The 18599-nt window shown below is 40.2% G+C and overlaps 1 protein-coding gene across 1 annotated transcript in view; it reads left to right on the plus strand.

Moving 5' to 3' along the window:
• The window catches only part of CYFIP2 (cytoplasmic FMR1 interacting protein 2), a 98202-nt gene extending 89695 nt beyond the window's left edge, over window positions 1–8507 (plus strand). The window contains exons 29-31 of the mRNA XM_054978237.1: window positions 5900–6138; window positions 6591–6738; window positions 7797–8507. Coding sequence (XP_054834212.1) covers window positions 5900–6138; window positions 6591–6738; window positions 7797–7964 — 555 coding nt within the window. The 3' untranslated portion in view covers window positions 7965–8507. The remainder of the gene's footprint in view (window positions 1–5899; window positions 6139–6590; window positions 6739–7796) is intronic.
• The last annotated feature ends 10092 nt before the right edge of the window (window positions 8508–18599 follow it).

Genomic DNA, 18599 nt, shown 5'->3' on the forward strand with positions numbered 1-18599 from the left:
ATGTATTATGCATTACAATTGTCAAGTTTTGATGTTACCATAGCATGGATCCACATGGCCAGATCAGCTGTGTCAAGATAAGAAGCCATTTTCCAGGCTAGAGTGAGATTGTAGTAAGCATTTTTTGCAACTGGATTGTTTTTCTAGTAGTAGCGCTGGATCCAGTATAACCCCTGGGTCTTAACTGAGTCTGCAAGGGTCAAACGAACTCCTTCGAAAGTGGGGAGTTTTTCAAAATCTCTGACTTGACAACAAGCGTCACTTCAGTCTTGTCTGGGTTCATTTTTAATTTGTTATTTTTCAGCCATTTCACTACGGCTGTCAGGCAGCAATCTGAGATTTCTACTGCATCCTATGGTGACCTGGAAAGTGAGATATAGAGTTGGGTATCATCTGCATATTGATGACATCCAACTCATAGCTACAAATGAGTTCACGTAAAGGTTTTAAGTAGTGGTTGAATAACATGGGAGATAAGATTGCACCCTGCAGAACCTCACAAGATAGTTCCCATTCTGGAGATAGCTGATATCTGATGGCAACCCTTTGAGTCCGTTCCATGAGAAATGATTTAAATCAGTCCAAGGCACATCCTTTGATGCCCACTTCTGTTTCTAAACACCTCAACAGGATGGCATGGTCTACTGTGTCAAAGGCTGCAGACAGATCCCGGAGGAGCAATGAGTAGAGGTGGGCACGAATCACAATACGAAGCAAAAAACCGCACAAACCAGGCCAATTTGTAGTTTGTGGAAACATGGTTCGTGGGACTGTGTTTTCCATGAACTCCACAACCTTGGGGGCCCAGTTCGTGAGGGTTGTCAGCAGTTTGTAAAGCCAGACAGGCTGGCATCACTGGCCCTGTGTGAAACTGACAGCCCTGTTCTCCTGCCACTCAGGCAGCAGGAGAACAGGGCTGTCAGTTTCACAGACCCTGTGCTGGGTTCAGCCGATGGGATGAAGCCGGTGTGGGGTGAGTGAAGCTGACCGCCCCTTTCTTCTACCGCCCGAATGACGAGAAGTCATTTCACAGACCCCGTGCTGGGTTCAGCCGTTGGGCTGAAGCCGGCACGGGTGAGTGAAGCTGACAGCCCCGTTCTCCTGCCGACGGGGCTGTCAGCTTCACACACTCTGCACCGGCTTCAGCTGATGGGCTGAAGCCAGCTTGGGGTGTGTGATAGTGACAGCCACGTTCTCCTGCCACTGCGAGCTGCAGGAGAAGGGGTCTGTCTGTTTCAAACGCCCAGCGCCGGCTTCAGTAGTCAGCGCTGGGCATTTGAAATTCCACAAACCAGGAACCATGAACTGATTTGTGAACTGGGAATAGTTTGTGGATTTCGTGGTTCCTGGTTCATGGAAATGCGATGAACCACGAATCACGTGATTCTTTTTTTTTCCGGTTCATGCCCATGTCTAATAAGGAGTCATGGCCTTTGTCTATACTCAAATGGAGATCATCCACTAACACTACTAGTGCTGTCTCTGTCCCATGCCCTGGTATGAATCCAGACTGGAAAGAGTCTAGAGTGCTAGAGTTTTCCAAGAAGATCTGGAGTTGTTCAGCTACTGCTCTCTCAATCACTTTGCCCAGAAAAGGCAGATTAGAGACCGGACGATAACTGGCCGCATCAGTTTTGTCTAGAGAAGGTTTTTAAATTAACAGACGGATAACTTCCTGTTTGAGTGGCTGGGGGAAGGTGCCCTGAGTTATCGATTGATTTACAATAGACCAGTGGTTCACTTGTGTGATCTTTACTTGATTTTAACAGCCCAGATGGGCAAGGATCAAGTGCACAAGTAGTGGCTTTCATAGATGCTAGGATCCAGTTAAGGTCTGTCATTGTAATTTGTTCAAAGCAGTCCAAATATAGGCCCAAAAGTGTATTAAGCATTTCTTCTCTCTTGTTTGTATTGCAGCTAATATCTAGATCGGAGCGTATTCGAGCTATTTTATCAGCGAAAAACTTAGCAAAGGCCTCGCAGCTAAATGTCTATTCTTGAGTCTAAAGGTTCAGATTTAGGGGTTAGAAGATACCATCATGTATATTGTATCATAATGTATATTGGGACCCATTCTATATGTTTCATTGCAGTGAACCAGTGTTTGCTATGAAGTGTACGTAGATGTCAAGCAGTGACAAAGTCTGGCTCTCTGAATATGGGTTATGTGCAATACATGTGTTTTCAGAAACCCTGTGGGTGTATTTGCACTTTATATTTTTGATGAACACTTAACTGTATTATACCTAATCATGGGAAGTGAAACATGTGAAGTGGCCCCAAGTGATCATCAGGTTGGGGGAAATGAGCTCATATAACGGGGATTCAGGAATGCTACTTTTGAAAAATACCACCCCATCTTTAAGAAAGGGGGGGAAATCCCCAGCTAGAGCTGAAGTGACATGGGAGGTCTGTCTGTCTTTCTTCTGCTGCCTATAGCTTGGCTCATTTGCATGAGTCATCTCCAGCTATTTCCTCTGCAAGCCTTTTCCTACAACACACCTGCTGTCTGCTTGCTGTGTCAATTTTCATTCACAACACATCTAAAACAGAGGACTAGTACTATTTCATTTCAGAGAGAGAGGGTTCTGGTATAGGGAGAGTGAATGTGTTGTGTTGTCATTGTTGTCTCTTATCATGAGAGCTGACTAGAAAGGAATTACGAGCAAGTGAAATTTCATAAGGAGTTGTGATTGTTTATTGAAGCTGCAGTTCTGCAGCTATTTGCATGCACGTACGCCTAACTTCAAGGAAAATAAACTTGTATAACTGGGATGCAGAACTACTACTTTTAAAGAGAACCATCATGCCTTAAAGGATCTAATTCAGAAGAGCATTTAAAAATATTCTAAATGAGGCTGTCTCTGATTCAGAAAGCATTTTATACACTATTTAGCATTATGTGTATGTTTAGGGTGTACACACATAACTTTATTTAAGTGCTGTTCTCAAGTGCTTTTCTGAAAAGAATGTAGTCTTGGGCAAAATGTATTTGGGATTAAATCTTATCACTTAAAGTTAGCCTTACACACAAAAACAAAATATATATAATAAATGAGGTTATGTTTATGCTGATGGAAGAATACATAAGTGGTTGAATCAGATGCAGTACCTAATTATTAATGAGCAACCCTAGGCATGCATACATGCTCCACTTTTCATTTGTTCATAGGGCCAAGAGTCTTGTAGCTTGTAGCTGTATAGCAGTTTACTCCTGATTAATAGAAATAATTACTTGCTCTGGACCAGCTGTTAATCTTAGTGTTGCCAACTGCCTAAGGAAAAAAATGTCCTGTCCTTTTAATAGAGGCTTAATTAAAAGCCATAACAGACTTAGAAAGGTGTAGTTCTGCTTACCATAGCACAGTTAATGTGTAGAAAAGGTCAGCTGAAACTTTTTATGGCATGGAGGTAAATCACATCCCATTAAGCCTCTGTTAAATGGACAGCAATTTTTTTCTCTCCTCAATCCTAGTTAATATTGGGCATCACACTCATATTGAGAAGATAGGAATATCCTAGGGTAATCGTTCTGCTTGAGAGCCATGCTTCACCAGTAAGGGGCAAGGTGTGAAGTGCAGGCATATGTACCTTTAGCACCCAGGAATATATGTCACAGAGAGCCACAGAACAGGTTTTTACATTTTACGTGTTTACTGTGAGGAACACTAGTGTTACACAAGTTAAAATACAGGTCTGTTTAAACTGTATAGGTATGATTTAATGCTTCTATCACTAAACTTAATCATTAGAAAAGAGAAGTCATCTATGAAACCAGGGTTCAAGTTTGTTGTTAAGCTTAGCAAATACCTGCTATTCAGAAAAATCTACCATTTGTAAAGCTTATGGGCAGTAATTTCATTTTCTTCCCTTTGCATGTTCTTTCAGTTGAATATTACTTCCTCTCTTCTCCAAAACAATGACCTTGTAACTATATCTTAGATAACTATGGTTAAAACTGCTAATCTCAATATTTACTGACTGAAACAGGTTTTGAATCAAGGAAGCCAGGTGCTATTGCTGAGCCTGGTCTTCATAATTTTCTAAGAACTTCTGGAGAGCGTTTTTACTGCATAATGACAGAGTTACTGGAGAAGGCCTGCCAGGGAAAAGAGGAGGCTAGAAACCACTAATTGACATCTTATTCAGATTAAAGGAAACATTGTAAGGTTTAACTATGAGAAAGAAAATTAAAGGATCATCGGCTGAGTATGCCTGTTCCCTTCAGGCAGGCTGAACTCCTGGCTCGATATGATTACTTGATTTTCTGGATTAATCTATTATTGTGAAAATATTTAGAAATACCAAATAATTGTTCCTTAATGAATAACATCTAGCTAAATTGTCAAGATCCCGTTTGAATGCTATTGTTATAAAATCCTGCTACCTGATCTGATTCATAGTTAGGAGTAATTTCTAGACTTCGATGGGTTTCATTCTCAAAAGTGGATATAGAATTTCAGCCTAAAATATATACCAGTATTTCAGTGCAAGAAGGTATATAGCATAGAACCAAAAATATTAAATTCATAAATAGTTTCTTTTATGAAACTTACCTGCATGTATTGTCTTACTTCTGGGAAAAGGTTCTCCAAAGTGGCTTTTTAAAAATATCTTCCATTTTTATTATTCAATTGATCAGTCCACATAGATAGCTAAGGCTGAAACAATTTCACATGCCATACTAGGCTTGCACCTTTAGCTTGCCACTAGGGAATGAAGTATGAATCCTTCATGGGAATGTTAGCATTCTGATCATAATTACATACATAGCTGCTGTAGCACAAAAAGTGGCACACACTGATTTTGCTGCTATGCCATCCTGTTGCAAAGCAAATTTCAAATCCATCTTGCTGTGTTCTCTGTTAGTTGCATTCTAAAAAGTAACTGGTATATGTTGGATATGCTAAAGTGACATAGCTCTAGGATGGCTGAAAGGCCTCTTTAATTGTCCCCAGTTCTGCCCCCATTTCATCTTGCTATTCTGCTGCTCATTTCTGTGCTGCATATTTGTATTTTGTGTTAGTATTCTCTATCCAATAAGAGCATGCCGTTTATGAGTGCAATTCTGCAGGCAATGGCAACCTTCATTCATTTCCATATGTTGCCTTCTTGCCTTGTTTATATTACAAAATGTGGATTACAAAACTAAGATAGGAGCACATTTCCAGCTACTCCTTTAAATAAGGCAGCAGTAGTACAAAAACATGCTAAAATTGCCAAAACAAGGACTAAAATGCATACAAAAATGCCACTAGAACATGCAGTGCTTTTATCATGTCTCTATCTTCTATATGATTTTAAGGTCTTTGTAAAACTTTACAGTCCCACTTATACTTCTGCATTTCATTATGTATCTTAAATAGTCCCAAACCGTAGCTCCCACATGGGTGTGGATATTCAGATTATAGTAGTTAGCATTTAACTAGCTTCTGTTAACAAATAGGCATGTAAAAGAAATTATGCTGTATAAAACTACACAACATGGTAGGTCAGCCTTCATTACAAGTCCTGCAACTCCTATGCAAACCAGTACCTAGCATTCAGGAGATAAGTCAGCCAAAACAAAACAATGTGCAGGAAATCTTGAAGATAAAAAGATACTGATAGAGAAGCAAATTTCAGCTTCCCTGTTCCAATCTGTGATTGCTTTTCTCAATGATATCCTTAAAGTAATGACTATTTCAGTGGGTATTTTGGACAATTCCACCTTCATAACTGAAACAGCAAGCCAGCTGAATGCTCTCGGGCACAAAGTTTAGTTGAATTTTTATAGAGGGCAATGTAAACTCATACCTGAAATATATTACCAGGAGCAAAAGACAGTGGGGGAAAGGTGGGCATGAAGATGAAAGAAAAAGTGACCTCTTAACTCTGTTTTTATTGTTGGACTTCTCAGCAAATAGCCATAGCTCGTGAAGGAGATTTGCTGACCAAGGAGCGGTTGTGTTGTGGCCTGTCCATGTTTGAAGTTATTCTGACCCGCATTCGGAGCTACCTCCAGGACCCCATCTGGCGTGGCCCTCCCCCAACCAATGGCGTCATGCACGTTGATGAGTGTGTTGAGTTCCACCGACTCTGGAGTGCCATGCAGTTTGTCTACTGCATTCCTGTGGGAACAAATGAATTCACTGCTGAGTGAGTAGGCCTGCTGTGCAGTGGGGTACAAAGCATTGAATTCTGATTACTGAATTCTCTTCCCCTTCCCTCAAGCATTTAGAGTTATAGCAGATCTACAAATACCACTTTACTTGGGTTTTGATTTTATGTAGGTAAACATGGGCCATTTTACTAGTAAGAGTACTGTTTCTATTGCCAGTCCTGTATTTTGCTGTTGAATCAGAAGTAGGATCCAGGATTCACTAGGTGGAGTCAAGTGGGTCTGAATGACTCTAGTCTGTTTGGACTAAGTGCACGGGTTGGTTCCAGTGGCTTTGGTAATACCACGTTCTGTGTTTAAGTCAGCTGCACATATTTGTTATAACTTGATGATAGAATCAAGCATTCTGGAATCAGAGAACAAGCAGCTATACCGTATCTTATGTGCCAGTTTTCTCTAAATAATTTTGCTATGTTTTCTTTTCCACTAGGCAATGTTTTGGTGATGGTTTGAACTGGGCTGGCTGTTCAGTCATAGTTCTCTTGGGACAACAGCGCCGCTTTGATCTCTTTGACTTCTGTTACCACCTGTTAAAAGTGCAGAGGCAGGATGGGAAGGATGAAATCATAAAAAATGTGGTAAGTTGGGAGCGCTGGAAGTAAATGGAAATAGTTATATTTTCATTTTCTGGATTTTTGTCATTTGAGGCATGTGGATCATGCAAAGGACTTAGGGGCAGACAGGAGGAACCAGCCAGCTGGCAGGATAGTGAATGGTGATTCCCATGCAGTCAGACAGTAAGATTGTGCCACACATGGAGCTTCTATAGGAATATGGCTGCTTGGAATTTTTATTAGATCTCTGGGTAAAACCGTGGCCAACGAATCTCTTGAAGTTTAGCATACTGGCAAGGCAGTCCAGCCATATGCAAACTGTTCTGGCCATCAAATCAGTTTGGGATGTATTGGGAGAGCTTAGTGGAAGAAGCAGCCAAGGAGTGAGGCGGGAAAATGAAAAGGTTTGGGTAAGAAAGAAATATCTCCACATTGCTCTGAGATTGAGGGAAAGGGAAATAATCAATCCTCAGTAGCTTGGGAAATAAAAAGAGGCAGGACTTGGGAGTGCAGTTCTAAGCAGAGTTCCACTTTTCTAAGTCCACTGAAGCCAGTGGGTTTTGAAGGGTGTTAATTCTGTTTAGGCTTGTACTGCAAGTCACCTGTCTGCAAGCCTTGGTCATATCAGGAAAAGACAGGCATTCTGTGACTCAGCAGGTACCAAACTGCCTGAGCTTCCAGTCAGTTTTGCAAGGTGTAGGAATGCCTAGTGCTTTGCCTATGTGTTTGATCTTCTCATTTGTCAAGTAATAGTGATGTTCTCAAGCTCACATGTGGACTGTTGTTATAATTGTGCTGTGATTATATTTGCCTTGCTAATTGAACACACAGGCGTTAAAAAGTAGATTAAAAATGCCAGGCTTCTTTCTCAGCATATTCTCGCATCTGGCAGTCTGATAAATGATATATAGCGAGTCATTGTATGAGATGGTGATGGATTCATTTCTGCCTGTGAGAAGCTGGAAGGGACTGTGCTCTGCATTCATCCCTGCAGCTGTTTTCTTGGCTTCTTTCAGCACCAAGCTAGCTATAGAATGAGATCAGTCATTTCATCTCACTTTTCCTTGCTTGTCTTTTCATAGCCACTTAAGAAAATGGCTGACAGGATCCGGAAATACCAGATTCTGAACAATGAGATTTTTGCCATCCTGAACAAGTACATGAAGTCAGTGGAAACAGATAGCTCTACAGTTGAGCATGTGCGTTGTTTCCAGCCTCCTATTCACCAGTCCTTGGCCACCACCTGTTAGGTAGCCGGTGAGGGAAAGGTGATGACAGGATCATTATCTCTCCATTTGAAATTGGTGAAGGAGGAGAGACTAGACTACAGTGAAAGTCTGGAAGAGAAAACTGGAAGAACACAGATCTGGCAACTGCGCAGACTTGGATGTACCAAATATACAAGGATGGATTTCCTTAGAAGGCCCTGTTTGAATGCATGTATCCTTCTGGTTGGTTTTACCCATACTTTTGATATTATTGTGAAAAGGAGCATGAAGTGTTTTTTCTCCTGTGGTATTTATTTTTGTGGTGGCCCACAGCCACCGAAACCAAGCACAAAACTCCATGGTCATTAGTCATTATTCCAGGTTCCAGGTAAAGCAGCCAGTGATTCAAAGCGTTGCAAGACTTCCATTCAGGGCTCAAAAGGCAAAGACAGAATTACAGCTTGTTATAAACTGTCAATTTCATGACAGGTCTCTGTTGTATCAGCTATAATGGCTTTTGAGTGGCAGGTTAAGAAGATCTAATTGTTTGATTCAGTCAAAGAAAGTCATGCCCCTTTAGAATCTGAATAGCATATTACTATTCATTTAGAATTAGTGGTATTGCCATTGGCATGTTTCCTTCTGCTATTTTAGAATAATTTATTTGTGGTAAATTCAGATAAACTGTGGAATATTGACAAAAAAAATCTCACAAATATTGCTTTGAATGTCTTTGTTTTGGTACAGTCCAAGATCTTGCACAAATGTATGTTAATCTGAGCAAATGTGTGTCTTTCGGGATTTAGCATTTTAGACAGCCAGGAAAAGAAAGAGGCAGAGAGCCTCACATTCCAGACTCTTGATGATATCATGAGATCAGCGGATTGTAAGTTCTTAAAAAAATTCACTGTCAGTCAATTTGGAATGTGTTCAGTAGAATAATAAGAGTACTGGTCTGTGTTTCAGGAAAGTATACATTTCTTCTTTGTTTCATAACAGGCAGCAGCTTCCATTAATATATGCAGTTCCCCTCATTCAGGGGATTCCAACAAAAGTTAAAGTTAATTAACTCCTTGTCAGAGTGAAAAACATAAGAAGAGTCCTGCTGGTTTGGACCAGGGATCCATCTAGTCCAGCTAATCAGCTGTCCTGAAGGGTCAACAAACAGAGCACAGAGGCCAAGACCTTCCCGTTACTGCCTCCTAGTGCTAGTATTCAGACAAAGGGAGCCTTGACTCATAAAAGCTTATACCCTGAGAATCTTTTTTGTCTTTCAGATGCCTCTGCACTTGAATTTTGCTGTTCTCGTGCAGACCAACATGGCTACTCACCTTAAACTATCTTCATTGAGTAAAAGAAGTATTTAATTTAGTCTGTCCTGAATCAGTTGCCCATCAACTTCATTTGATGTCTCCTAAGTGCTAGTGTTATGGGAAAGTAAGAAAAGTTCTGTCTCTCCATTTTTTCTACTCCATGCATAATTTTATAAACCATGTCCCCTTTATTCATCTCTTTTCTAAACTGAAAAGTCCCCAGACTCTTCAGCCTTTCCTCATAGGAAAGGTGGTCCAGCCCCCTTATCATCTTGGTTGTCTTCTTCTGTACTTTGTCCAGATATGCATTACCTTGTTTGCGATGTGGCACCCAAAACTGCACACAGTATTCCAGATGAGGCCACACCATAGCTCTATACAGGGACATTGCAGTATTGGCCAGTTTATTTTCATTTCATTTCCTAATTATTCCTAGGATGGAGTTTCCTGTTACACTTGCCTACATTGAGGTTCATTTGCCATGTTGCTGCCCACTTACCCAGTTTAGAAAGATCCTCCCAGAATTCTTCATAAACTGCTGTGGTTTTCACTATACAGAATAATTTAATATTATCCACCAACTATATTGCTCACTCCCAATTCCATTTATGAACAAGTTAACCAGCACCTATCCCCAAACCAGTCCTTGTGGAACCCCACTGTTCACTGTCATCCATTTTGAGAACTGGAAAGCCTTTGCCTGGAAAGCCTTAGAAATGTTTCCCCCATAGTGGCAGCTTCTTCAGGGACCCATAGAATTTGACCCCAGGATCCAATCTTTCTGAAATTTGAGATGGGGGAGACTTTTATGGACAGGAAGGAGTAGGTTCCCTGAAAATTTGGAGGATTTTGCTTGAAACATAACCCCACCCCCATGATAGTTTTCTGGATTTCAGGGGTACTGTTCTTTTTGGTATCCCTGAAAGCTAGATCCAGATCACCCAATTTTTGGGGGGAGGACGGAGGACTGCACACCCTTAATGCTGTCTTACAGCACCAGATCATCTTGCAATGTTTTCATCCTGCTCCTCAGTCTTATTGTGGCCAAAGCAGATTGCCAGATTTTTAGAATTCAGATATTTTGGTCTGTCTCTCACCATGAGATTGCAAGTGTTTGGGTCATCACTGTACAACAATAGGTCTTTGGAGCCAAACTAGAAGCAGTTGGGGTTTTTTCTGGGAGAATATGAGGTAGAAACATTTTTTTTGTCCTTGATCAGATACAGATACAGAACATTCTTTATCAAGTAATGGGAGTACCATAAATTATTAGCATGAGGTATATCTCCATTGACAAATACCTTTGTTCCTTTAGCAGCTTGTATCAGTTTCCCCAGTAACTGATAGCTATCCTCCCACAGAACTTGGTAAACATATTTGTCAGCTATGATTACTTAGGCATATTTGTTGCACTTTGTAATACAGACTAAAAGCAAATGTCAGAAAAGTCATATGAAGACTTGACTTTGTAAGGAACATTAAACAAAGGAGCTCAGAATGTGAAGGGGAAAGGATTGTCATCTATTAAGACCCATCCTAAGTTGCTGTTAGAACAACTCAAATGGCACAAGTTGTTTATGGGGAGTATGTATTGCTGATGTAGTTTGACTTTATTATCCTTATTCATCCTAGTATTCCTTCAAATGCACAAAACTGTACCCAAATTAGACAAGCCTGCTGATACTCATTTATTCTTCTTACTCTCACATTTATAAAATAAAATCAACATTTCAATATTGTTGGTAAATTAATCACCCGATGAAGATACCACAGGTGAAAATGATCAGTTCTCTTTGAGAACTTCTAAGATTCAAAAGCAAGTATTATAAGATCAACTGCTGTATGTTACATTTTACATCTCATGATTTGTAGCAGAGTCAACTGGAGGATCATAATTTTAATAACCATCTTCAAATCTATGAAATTCATTTGTGGAGGTTTGCTCACATATTGCTTTTTTACAATAATGCACAGGGGTTCCTGTTTACTCCCTGGAGAGATAAATATAATTTGTGGCAAAAATGACTGGGTTAACCTCAGGGTAATAATTTTAGTCACTGTGTGGTAAAAGCTCAGGGAAAATTAATGTATTTCCTTGCATCAATGTCTTATTATACCAGCCATTTTTTCTCTGCAAATTTTTAATTCCTTGCAGTACATCCCCCTGGCCTTTATCAGACATTCTTCACATGATAGTTCCGGTTACTTTTTGTTGTGGGCTACATAATGAAGTTCCTGTCAAAGAATTAGTTGAAGAAAATCATGTTTCTGCCATGCCAAAAACCTGTTAAGACCTAAATCAGTAATTCCCAAACTGTGCCGTGAACATTTGTGCCCATTGAAAACATGGCTTATGTATCATGAGAAGTACATCAATTAAATAACTGAAGACTTTGATGAACCCAAACTATCTACCTACCCTCCATATGGTCTCTATGATTCACTGCCCTGAATTGTGAGCTGTAATTATAGTGTGTTTCTGCAACAGGTATGACTGGATGATTGCTTCACTACCAGTTCAGATAGCAGTTCTCAGAAGAATAATGCCCAGAAGTGACCCATGCAGAACCATAGGGAGGCAAAACTTAGCTGAGGCCAGGTGGTTATCAGTCATATACAATGTATGCAAATATACAGCTTTGAAGGAGTAAGGACAAAGTGAACCTCCAATTTTACTGAGGCTATACATTTTTTTTCTCCCAAGGGTGGGAAAGCAGTTGGGAGAGTATAGCAAATGAGCAAATAAGAGTAAGCAAAGCAGTCTTCTCTTCACCCCAACACTGGGTCACTATGATCACTCTTCCACTCTTGATTGTACTTTGGCTCTAAGTACCACCAATGTGAAGGAAACCACAGAGATACGTACCACAATGTAAGAAATCCTAGAGTAGAAGTATAAGGATAAACCAGGCCAGAGAGCAAACAAATTTCTGCGGATGTGATAATGAACTGCCAGGGTCTTTTCCAGTTTATAGACAGTCCACTGTCACTTTACGTTAACTGAATTGGCCTAAAGGAAGAGCAAACTCTGTGCACTTCAACCATGTTTCTTTTCCTAACAGCACTTGTCAGGAGTATGAATGGTCATACTAATTCCTGTCCTCTTATGTATTATTCTGGATTTATTGATATTTGTCTATTTGAGAATATGAGCAAGGTGTTGTTTTAAAAAAATTAAAGAAAACTTTGCATAATACTGTCAAATGTACCATATTTGTATGAAGAATTGTCCAGGACTTTTGTACAATGAATTTACATTTATTTATGGTGCAGTATATTTCCAGTAGTGATCAACTATGGTGTTTGAATTCTTGATTCATATGTGCTATGCAGCTGAAAATGATATATATTGTTTTGTATTTTTTTGTTCCTACATCCTTGGTCAACAGAAGTTTTGTTTTTCATTTTCATTCAAAATGCATCTGTAATGATTAAAACACCTTGTGAATATTGAAATAATGACCTGTATTGCAGCATCCAATGTGTACAGCTAAGCTGGGATGAATCCTGTCAACAAGGGGAAAATAAAAGTTGGGTCATAAATGGTATAGTCTACAAGACTGTGAATGAAAGCTGAAGAAGCCCCCATATTCCACGTGTACGGTTTGTGATAAGCCCCAAATTAACCTGAGTCAAAGCTATTAGGAACTTACTGGTGTTGAGTTCCTAAAGTTAGATTTGGGGATTCAGACTTCCTCAGCTGCTGCTTCCTATATTGTGTAAATTGTTTACCACAGTTACCACTAACATGACTTTAATTCACAATGTTTGTTTTTTTTTAAATGATGGTGAGAACACTGAGGATGTAGCATAGCATATTCCAAGAAGGGAAGCCACAAAGCAAGTTTACAAAAATGCGCACATTCCACACAATTTGGAGCTCCAACACAGCTTACAGAAACAAACATAAACATCATCAGGTGATAAATTAATTGTACAACAATGTTGTATAGAAGTAAGTTACATAATAACAATAGCACCAACAACAGTCATCAGTAGAAGCACAGTAAAATAAAGTATTTTATATAAAATCTTGTTGGAGCAAGAAAGCACCCACTTTTCCCCAAAGTGAAGGTAGAAGTCATCTGGGGGATTCCAAAACTGGGGCGCCAAAACAGGAAGTTGCTTCTTAGGACCTTTACACATTTATTGGCAAGATAAGTGGAGAAGGGTGTTAGTAGACACGGAAAAAGGAGGAACAACTTCCTCATAAGGAAAAAAAGCACTTTAAGATGTACTGATTGTGTCCATGCCCACCACAAGGACTTTCTGTCAGGCATGTGCTGCATGCTTCTCACTGCTCGGAACTCAATTCCCAGGCATGCAGAATCCTGTTTTCAGATTGGGACCACATCACATGGTGAAAGGGTGCTTTAGACTGCTTCCCACCTACCCCCTTGTGCCATTTTTCCTGACCTGAAGCAACCATGGTGGAGGGGTTGCAGTATTTGTCCTATTGGAGGATATGCATGAGCTAATGGGGTAAATGTAGGTTTCCTCAAAAGGGCAAACAGTGCCCACCAAGAAAATGGCATGGGACTTAAAGAGGATCCTCTTTCTCCATGCCATAGTTCCAATCTAATCATGCCCCCCACACACACGCCCCTCTCCTGTAGCAGATATCTGATTGAAAGTCCTTGTAGTGGACCTGGACAAAACTTAATGAGTTGTAGTTTGGCCTCATTGAAAATTCAGTTTTCATCTCCCTTCTTTTCAGTTTCACAGAATCATAGGTCCAAAAGGATGTATACCTTCCTGATTCCTCCTCCTGACCTGAGGAGAATTCCCTATTAATATGAAAACAAAGTATATGTTAGGGCATGACGAGATGTTACAGCATCTGTGGTTCTGACCCATTAACTCTGCGGCCATTGTACAGCTGAAGATGGGCTGTTTAAAATGGCAAAAAGGCCTTGTCAAGCATTGAAACGGTGGTTCCAGCGCTTGAAAAGGGGCAAGGGGGAAGAGAAGAGTGCTTGCTCTGCTGCACTGCAGGCCCAATCAGAATCAGATTCCTAGCATTTTTAAATGGTCCAAGTTCAGCTGTAAAAAGCATCACCCACAAGTTAGACCTGTGAATGCTGTTATGTCTAGTTGTGCCCTTAGTAGCTGAAAATCAAGTGTACACTAAAGCCTGATTTCAGTATTTTAAAAAACAGTTCTCAGTTCAATAAATAAATGTACTGAAATCAATGGGTTAAAGTCCACCTAACAGTTGGGTTGTGGACTAATTCTTCCAGTCACATACTTGGTCTCAAATATATGACTTTTTGGATCAGATCAAAGGGCTATCCAACATAGATGCTGCCATGCTATGTCTTATGTCCTCCCCACCTCCCCATTTTCTCCTTTATTAGTTGATACAAATTACATGTCAAAGAGATAAAAACCACAAGTGTTTACAAAAGCAAGGGGAAAGAAGATAACTAGTTGCATTTTTGTGAACACGTTTAGAGTTCTTCTGATTAAAACTACTACACTGTTTAAGAGAGTTGTATCAGCATCTAAATATTCCAGCAAATCTAGATAAATACTGTCTTTGAAAGAAAAGAAAATCCAGTTTCAACACTGTCGGGTTGTATTTCTAGCACTAAATGAACAGCAAATGAAAAAACACTATTTCGTATTTGGCTTTGGCTTTTAATAGTGCTTTGTTACCTACCAATTTGTTACTATGTGGCCACTCCTACTTTGGTAAAATTGCCCTATGTTACACCCTTTTGAAACTCACGAGGCATCTTACCCAGTCAGTTAGGGTTCTGTTTTCCCCTTTCCTAACATCTGGGGTTGTTTCATAACAGTTGCAGTCTATATATTCTCTTTCTCATGCAAAGGAGTGCAGCAATTTCAAAGAAAGAGTGAGCCTCTCTTTTTCAGGAAATACTTTGGTTTGTAGGCCTACAGGGATTGGTGTAGCAACAGGAAATACTATATTAGCAACTAAAGATACATCGGTCTGAACTGCATCAAACTGCTTTCTACTGCCTAATGTTTACATTGACCATCTACACAACATTCCAGGCAGACTGTTATTTGGCTACAAGTAGGGATGCATGAATACATATTTCTTTGTTTACTTATATATTTTCATGTATGATTAGGAAGACCTTTTTTATTCTGTTTATTTTGGGGAGCAAGTTTCACATTTGGGTTCAAGGTAGGGGGCCACCTTACAGGCTAGTCTGAGTTGTGAAAAGGCCTTTTTTGCAGCTGCTTTTACTAGCTTCTCTTGCTGCAGTGCTGGATGTAGTATAACCCTTGGGCACTTAACTGAGTCAGCCAAGGTCAACTGAACCCTATCAATGACCAGAAGCACAATATCCTTCAAGATAACTGCTTTTCCAACCAGCATAAAGTCCATCTTGTTTGGGTTCAATTTCAATTTGTTTGTTTTCAGCCAACTGACGACCGCTGGCAAGCAGTGAGTATCTCTACTGCATCACCAGGGGATTTGGATAAGGAGATACAGAGTTGGGTATTATCTGCATTTTGATGGCATCTGATTCTATAGCTACAAATGAGTTCTAAAGGATTTACATAAAGATTGAATAACATGGGGGATAAGATTGCATCCTATGGAACCCAGCAAGACAATTCCCACATGGAAGATAATAGCAACCGTCTCCAATAGCAACCTTCTCTTGAGTCCATTCCATGAGGAACGATTTGAACCAGTTCATCCCCTGATACCTATTTCTGCCTCCAAATGCCTCAACAAGATGGCATGATCTACTGTGTATATAGCCCATCTAGAAAAGCCCACTTCATATCTTGAAGCAAGTATACACTAGGAAAAATATTTTTCTCCCTGAAACAGTAATGGCCTCCAGTTACATCAACAGTGGTTTCCAGACCACTGTCGAGAAGCATGCAGTGGACACGCCACCTTAAGTGCTATATGTTTGGCACCCTTAGTTACGCTGTTAGTTTTTTATACAGCCAAGGAACATACCAGAAAGCAGTATCCAATAGTGTTAACCTACACTCCAGATTCTTGCAGTTATCTCAGCCTCACAGCACAGAGCTTGTAAACTAGTATTTCAAGTGTGGCTGCATTGCTAAGAGTCCAGCAAGAAGTTTCATTGGGAATGTAAAAATAAAAAATCTGTAAAAAATAAGGTTATAGTTAGGACAGTCAAATATCTTTTGTTTGGGTTTAACAGTATCTGTCAACAGCAAATAAATTCCCTTTCTGTTTGAAACGAAAATGGGTATTTATTTTATTTCAATTTCTTGAACGAACAAATTGTTTAAACCCATAAATGACAGATAGTCCAGGCAGACAACCTAATATGACCAGAGAATATGAAAAACACTCATGCTACCTTTTCCTTCTAGCCACGTAGACTCTGAATAGTTACAATCTGCTTCCATCAGAAGGCGAGGAACATAGACTCACTCCTGTCACAGCTAGCAAACTCCTACCTAGGGTTGCCAGTTCCCTCCTGCCAACCAGTGGGAGATTAATGTTGTCAGAGGGAGGCATCCCTTCGCTGGTGACATAATGATATCATCAGCAATATGCTGACATCACCGGTGATGCGCACGTCCCCAGATACCTGGAAGTGACCTCAGCATGCTGTTAGGAACACTATGGCATTTGGGCAAAACTCTATGAGAGTCCCTAACATCCCCTGACGACGTACTGACATCACTTCTGGCTGCATGGGGAAGAATGTCAGTGTGTCAGTACATTGCAAATCCCCCTAGTGCCCCACCATTTTCTCCCTGCCAGCTAGCTAAGCTAGTGGCAGGGGATCCTGCCTTTGCCCTTGATCAATGGAATGGCAGGAGCAAAATGGGAGTCTCGGTCACCCCCAAATGCTCCATTCCCCAGTATAACTAGAGAACAACAAAACAATGGCACTTCCCGTACTGTAACAGTAAAACTAAAGAGAACCCTCACGGGAAGGAACAACAATTACAAATTAATAAACAACTCTATTATAAGTGCCCAAAGGGCCATATGTATTTCTTATATAAATCAATCAGTGAAATGACCAAATACAATTTATACAATGACTCTTCCTTAAACTTAAAAAATACAAAGGTCCAAACAAAATGTGTTCTGTGTCTTCTTTAAATAAAGTAGCATTCATGCACAGCTATGTCCACACATGGTAAGGGAATCCACGGCTGCACACCCAATCTGGGGCCGGCTGAAAAGCTCAGATTTCGTATAGAATCTTCCTCAGGGGCATGGCCAAACGCTGCAAAACAAACATCTTACATACTATACCATAAGCAATTTTACATGACATCCAATTTATACAAATTCATCATAATATACAATTGTCAGCAGATATCAACAACAAACCTGTGTGGTAGACCCTTAAACACTGTATCAATTATTCACTCCCGGACCTGAGCAGCTGTATCTTCTTTTAGCAGGGCGGCTGTGTCTTCTAAAGCACGCCATTGCAATAAGTAAGGAACGTTTATATTGAGCTACCCCCAATGGCTTGACTTTGTCTTAAAGGGACACTCAAACTACACATCAAAGGAAACAACTCAAAGTAATCAGTATTAAGCCCTAATGGTTATAAAGTTCTCAACAGGCTTCCTTCTGCAGTAAATTACTCTGTTTATTGCCCTGTGTAACACAAAGAACTACTACACGAGAGTCAGTCTCCAAGTGCTGCTAACTCTGAAATGCTGGATAAGAGGAACCTCTAAGACTGCCATGCCCGTCATTTTATAAAGTATACAAAGCTGTGCGCTCCGGGCAGGAGAAGTTATGCCACACACAAATTGGTTCTCTTTCCAAGTCTGCAGTTTTTTTAGTATGATATACTCATAAGTGTCAATCCAATGGTCATTAATAGGTGGATAAAATTGTGAGCATCCCTTTAATCATTTGGATAATGTTTAAACTGAACCAAAAGCCTCTGTAGGTCTATCCTTAAAAAACGCACACAGTTTAATCTAAAGATCTATATCATGTCCTTGGGATAAAGCCCAGTCCTTGATGGAGAACTGAGCCCTCTACAGGGCTGAGGGGGCAGGAAAGTAAATTAAATATCAAGGTTTCATTCGGCCCCTCTTAAAGGTTCTTTTATTGCCTCTCTCTAAAAGGGACAACCCTCTCTTGTTAGAAAAAATAGTTCTGCTACGTAAATTCCTACTACTGGGGCCCTCGTCCCCAGAGCTGTCAGAGGCTGCCGAAGTTTCTAAATCAGAAAAGGAGCTCACTGGGTCAGCCCAAGTAATTTTCCTCTGGGTGCCTCTACTACCCTTAGACTGGTCCCACCAAAAATAAACACGATTATTGGCATAATCTAATGTGTCCCTTTTGAATTTCTGGATCTTAACCTCCTTTATCCTCACTTCAAATTGTTTAACTTGTTTTTCTATCTCACTAATC

Source organism: Eublepharis macularius, chromosome 4 (assembly GCF_028583425.1).
Source record: "Eublepharis macularius isolate TG4126 chromosome 4, MPM_Emac_v1.0, whole genome shotgun sequence".
NCBI lineage: Eukaryota > Metazoa > Chordata > Lepidosauria > Squamata > Eublepharidae > Eublepharis > Eublepharis macularius.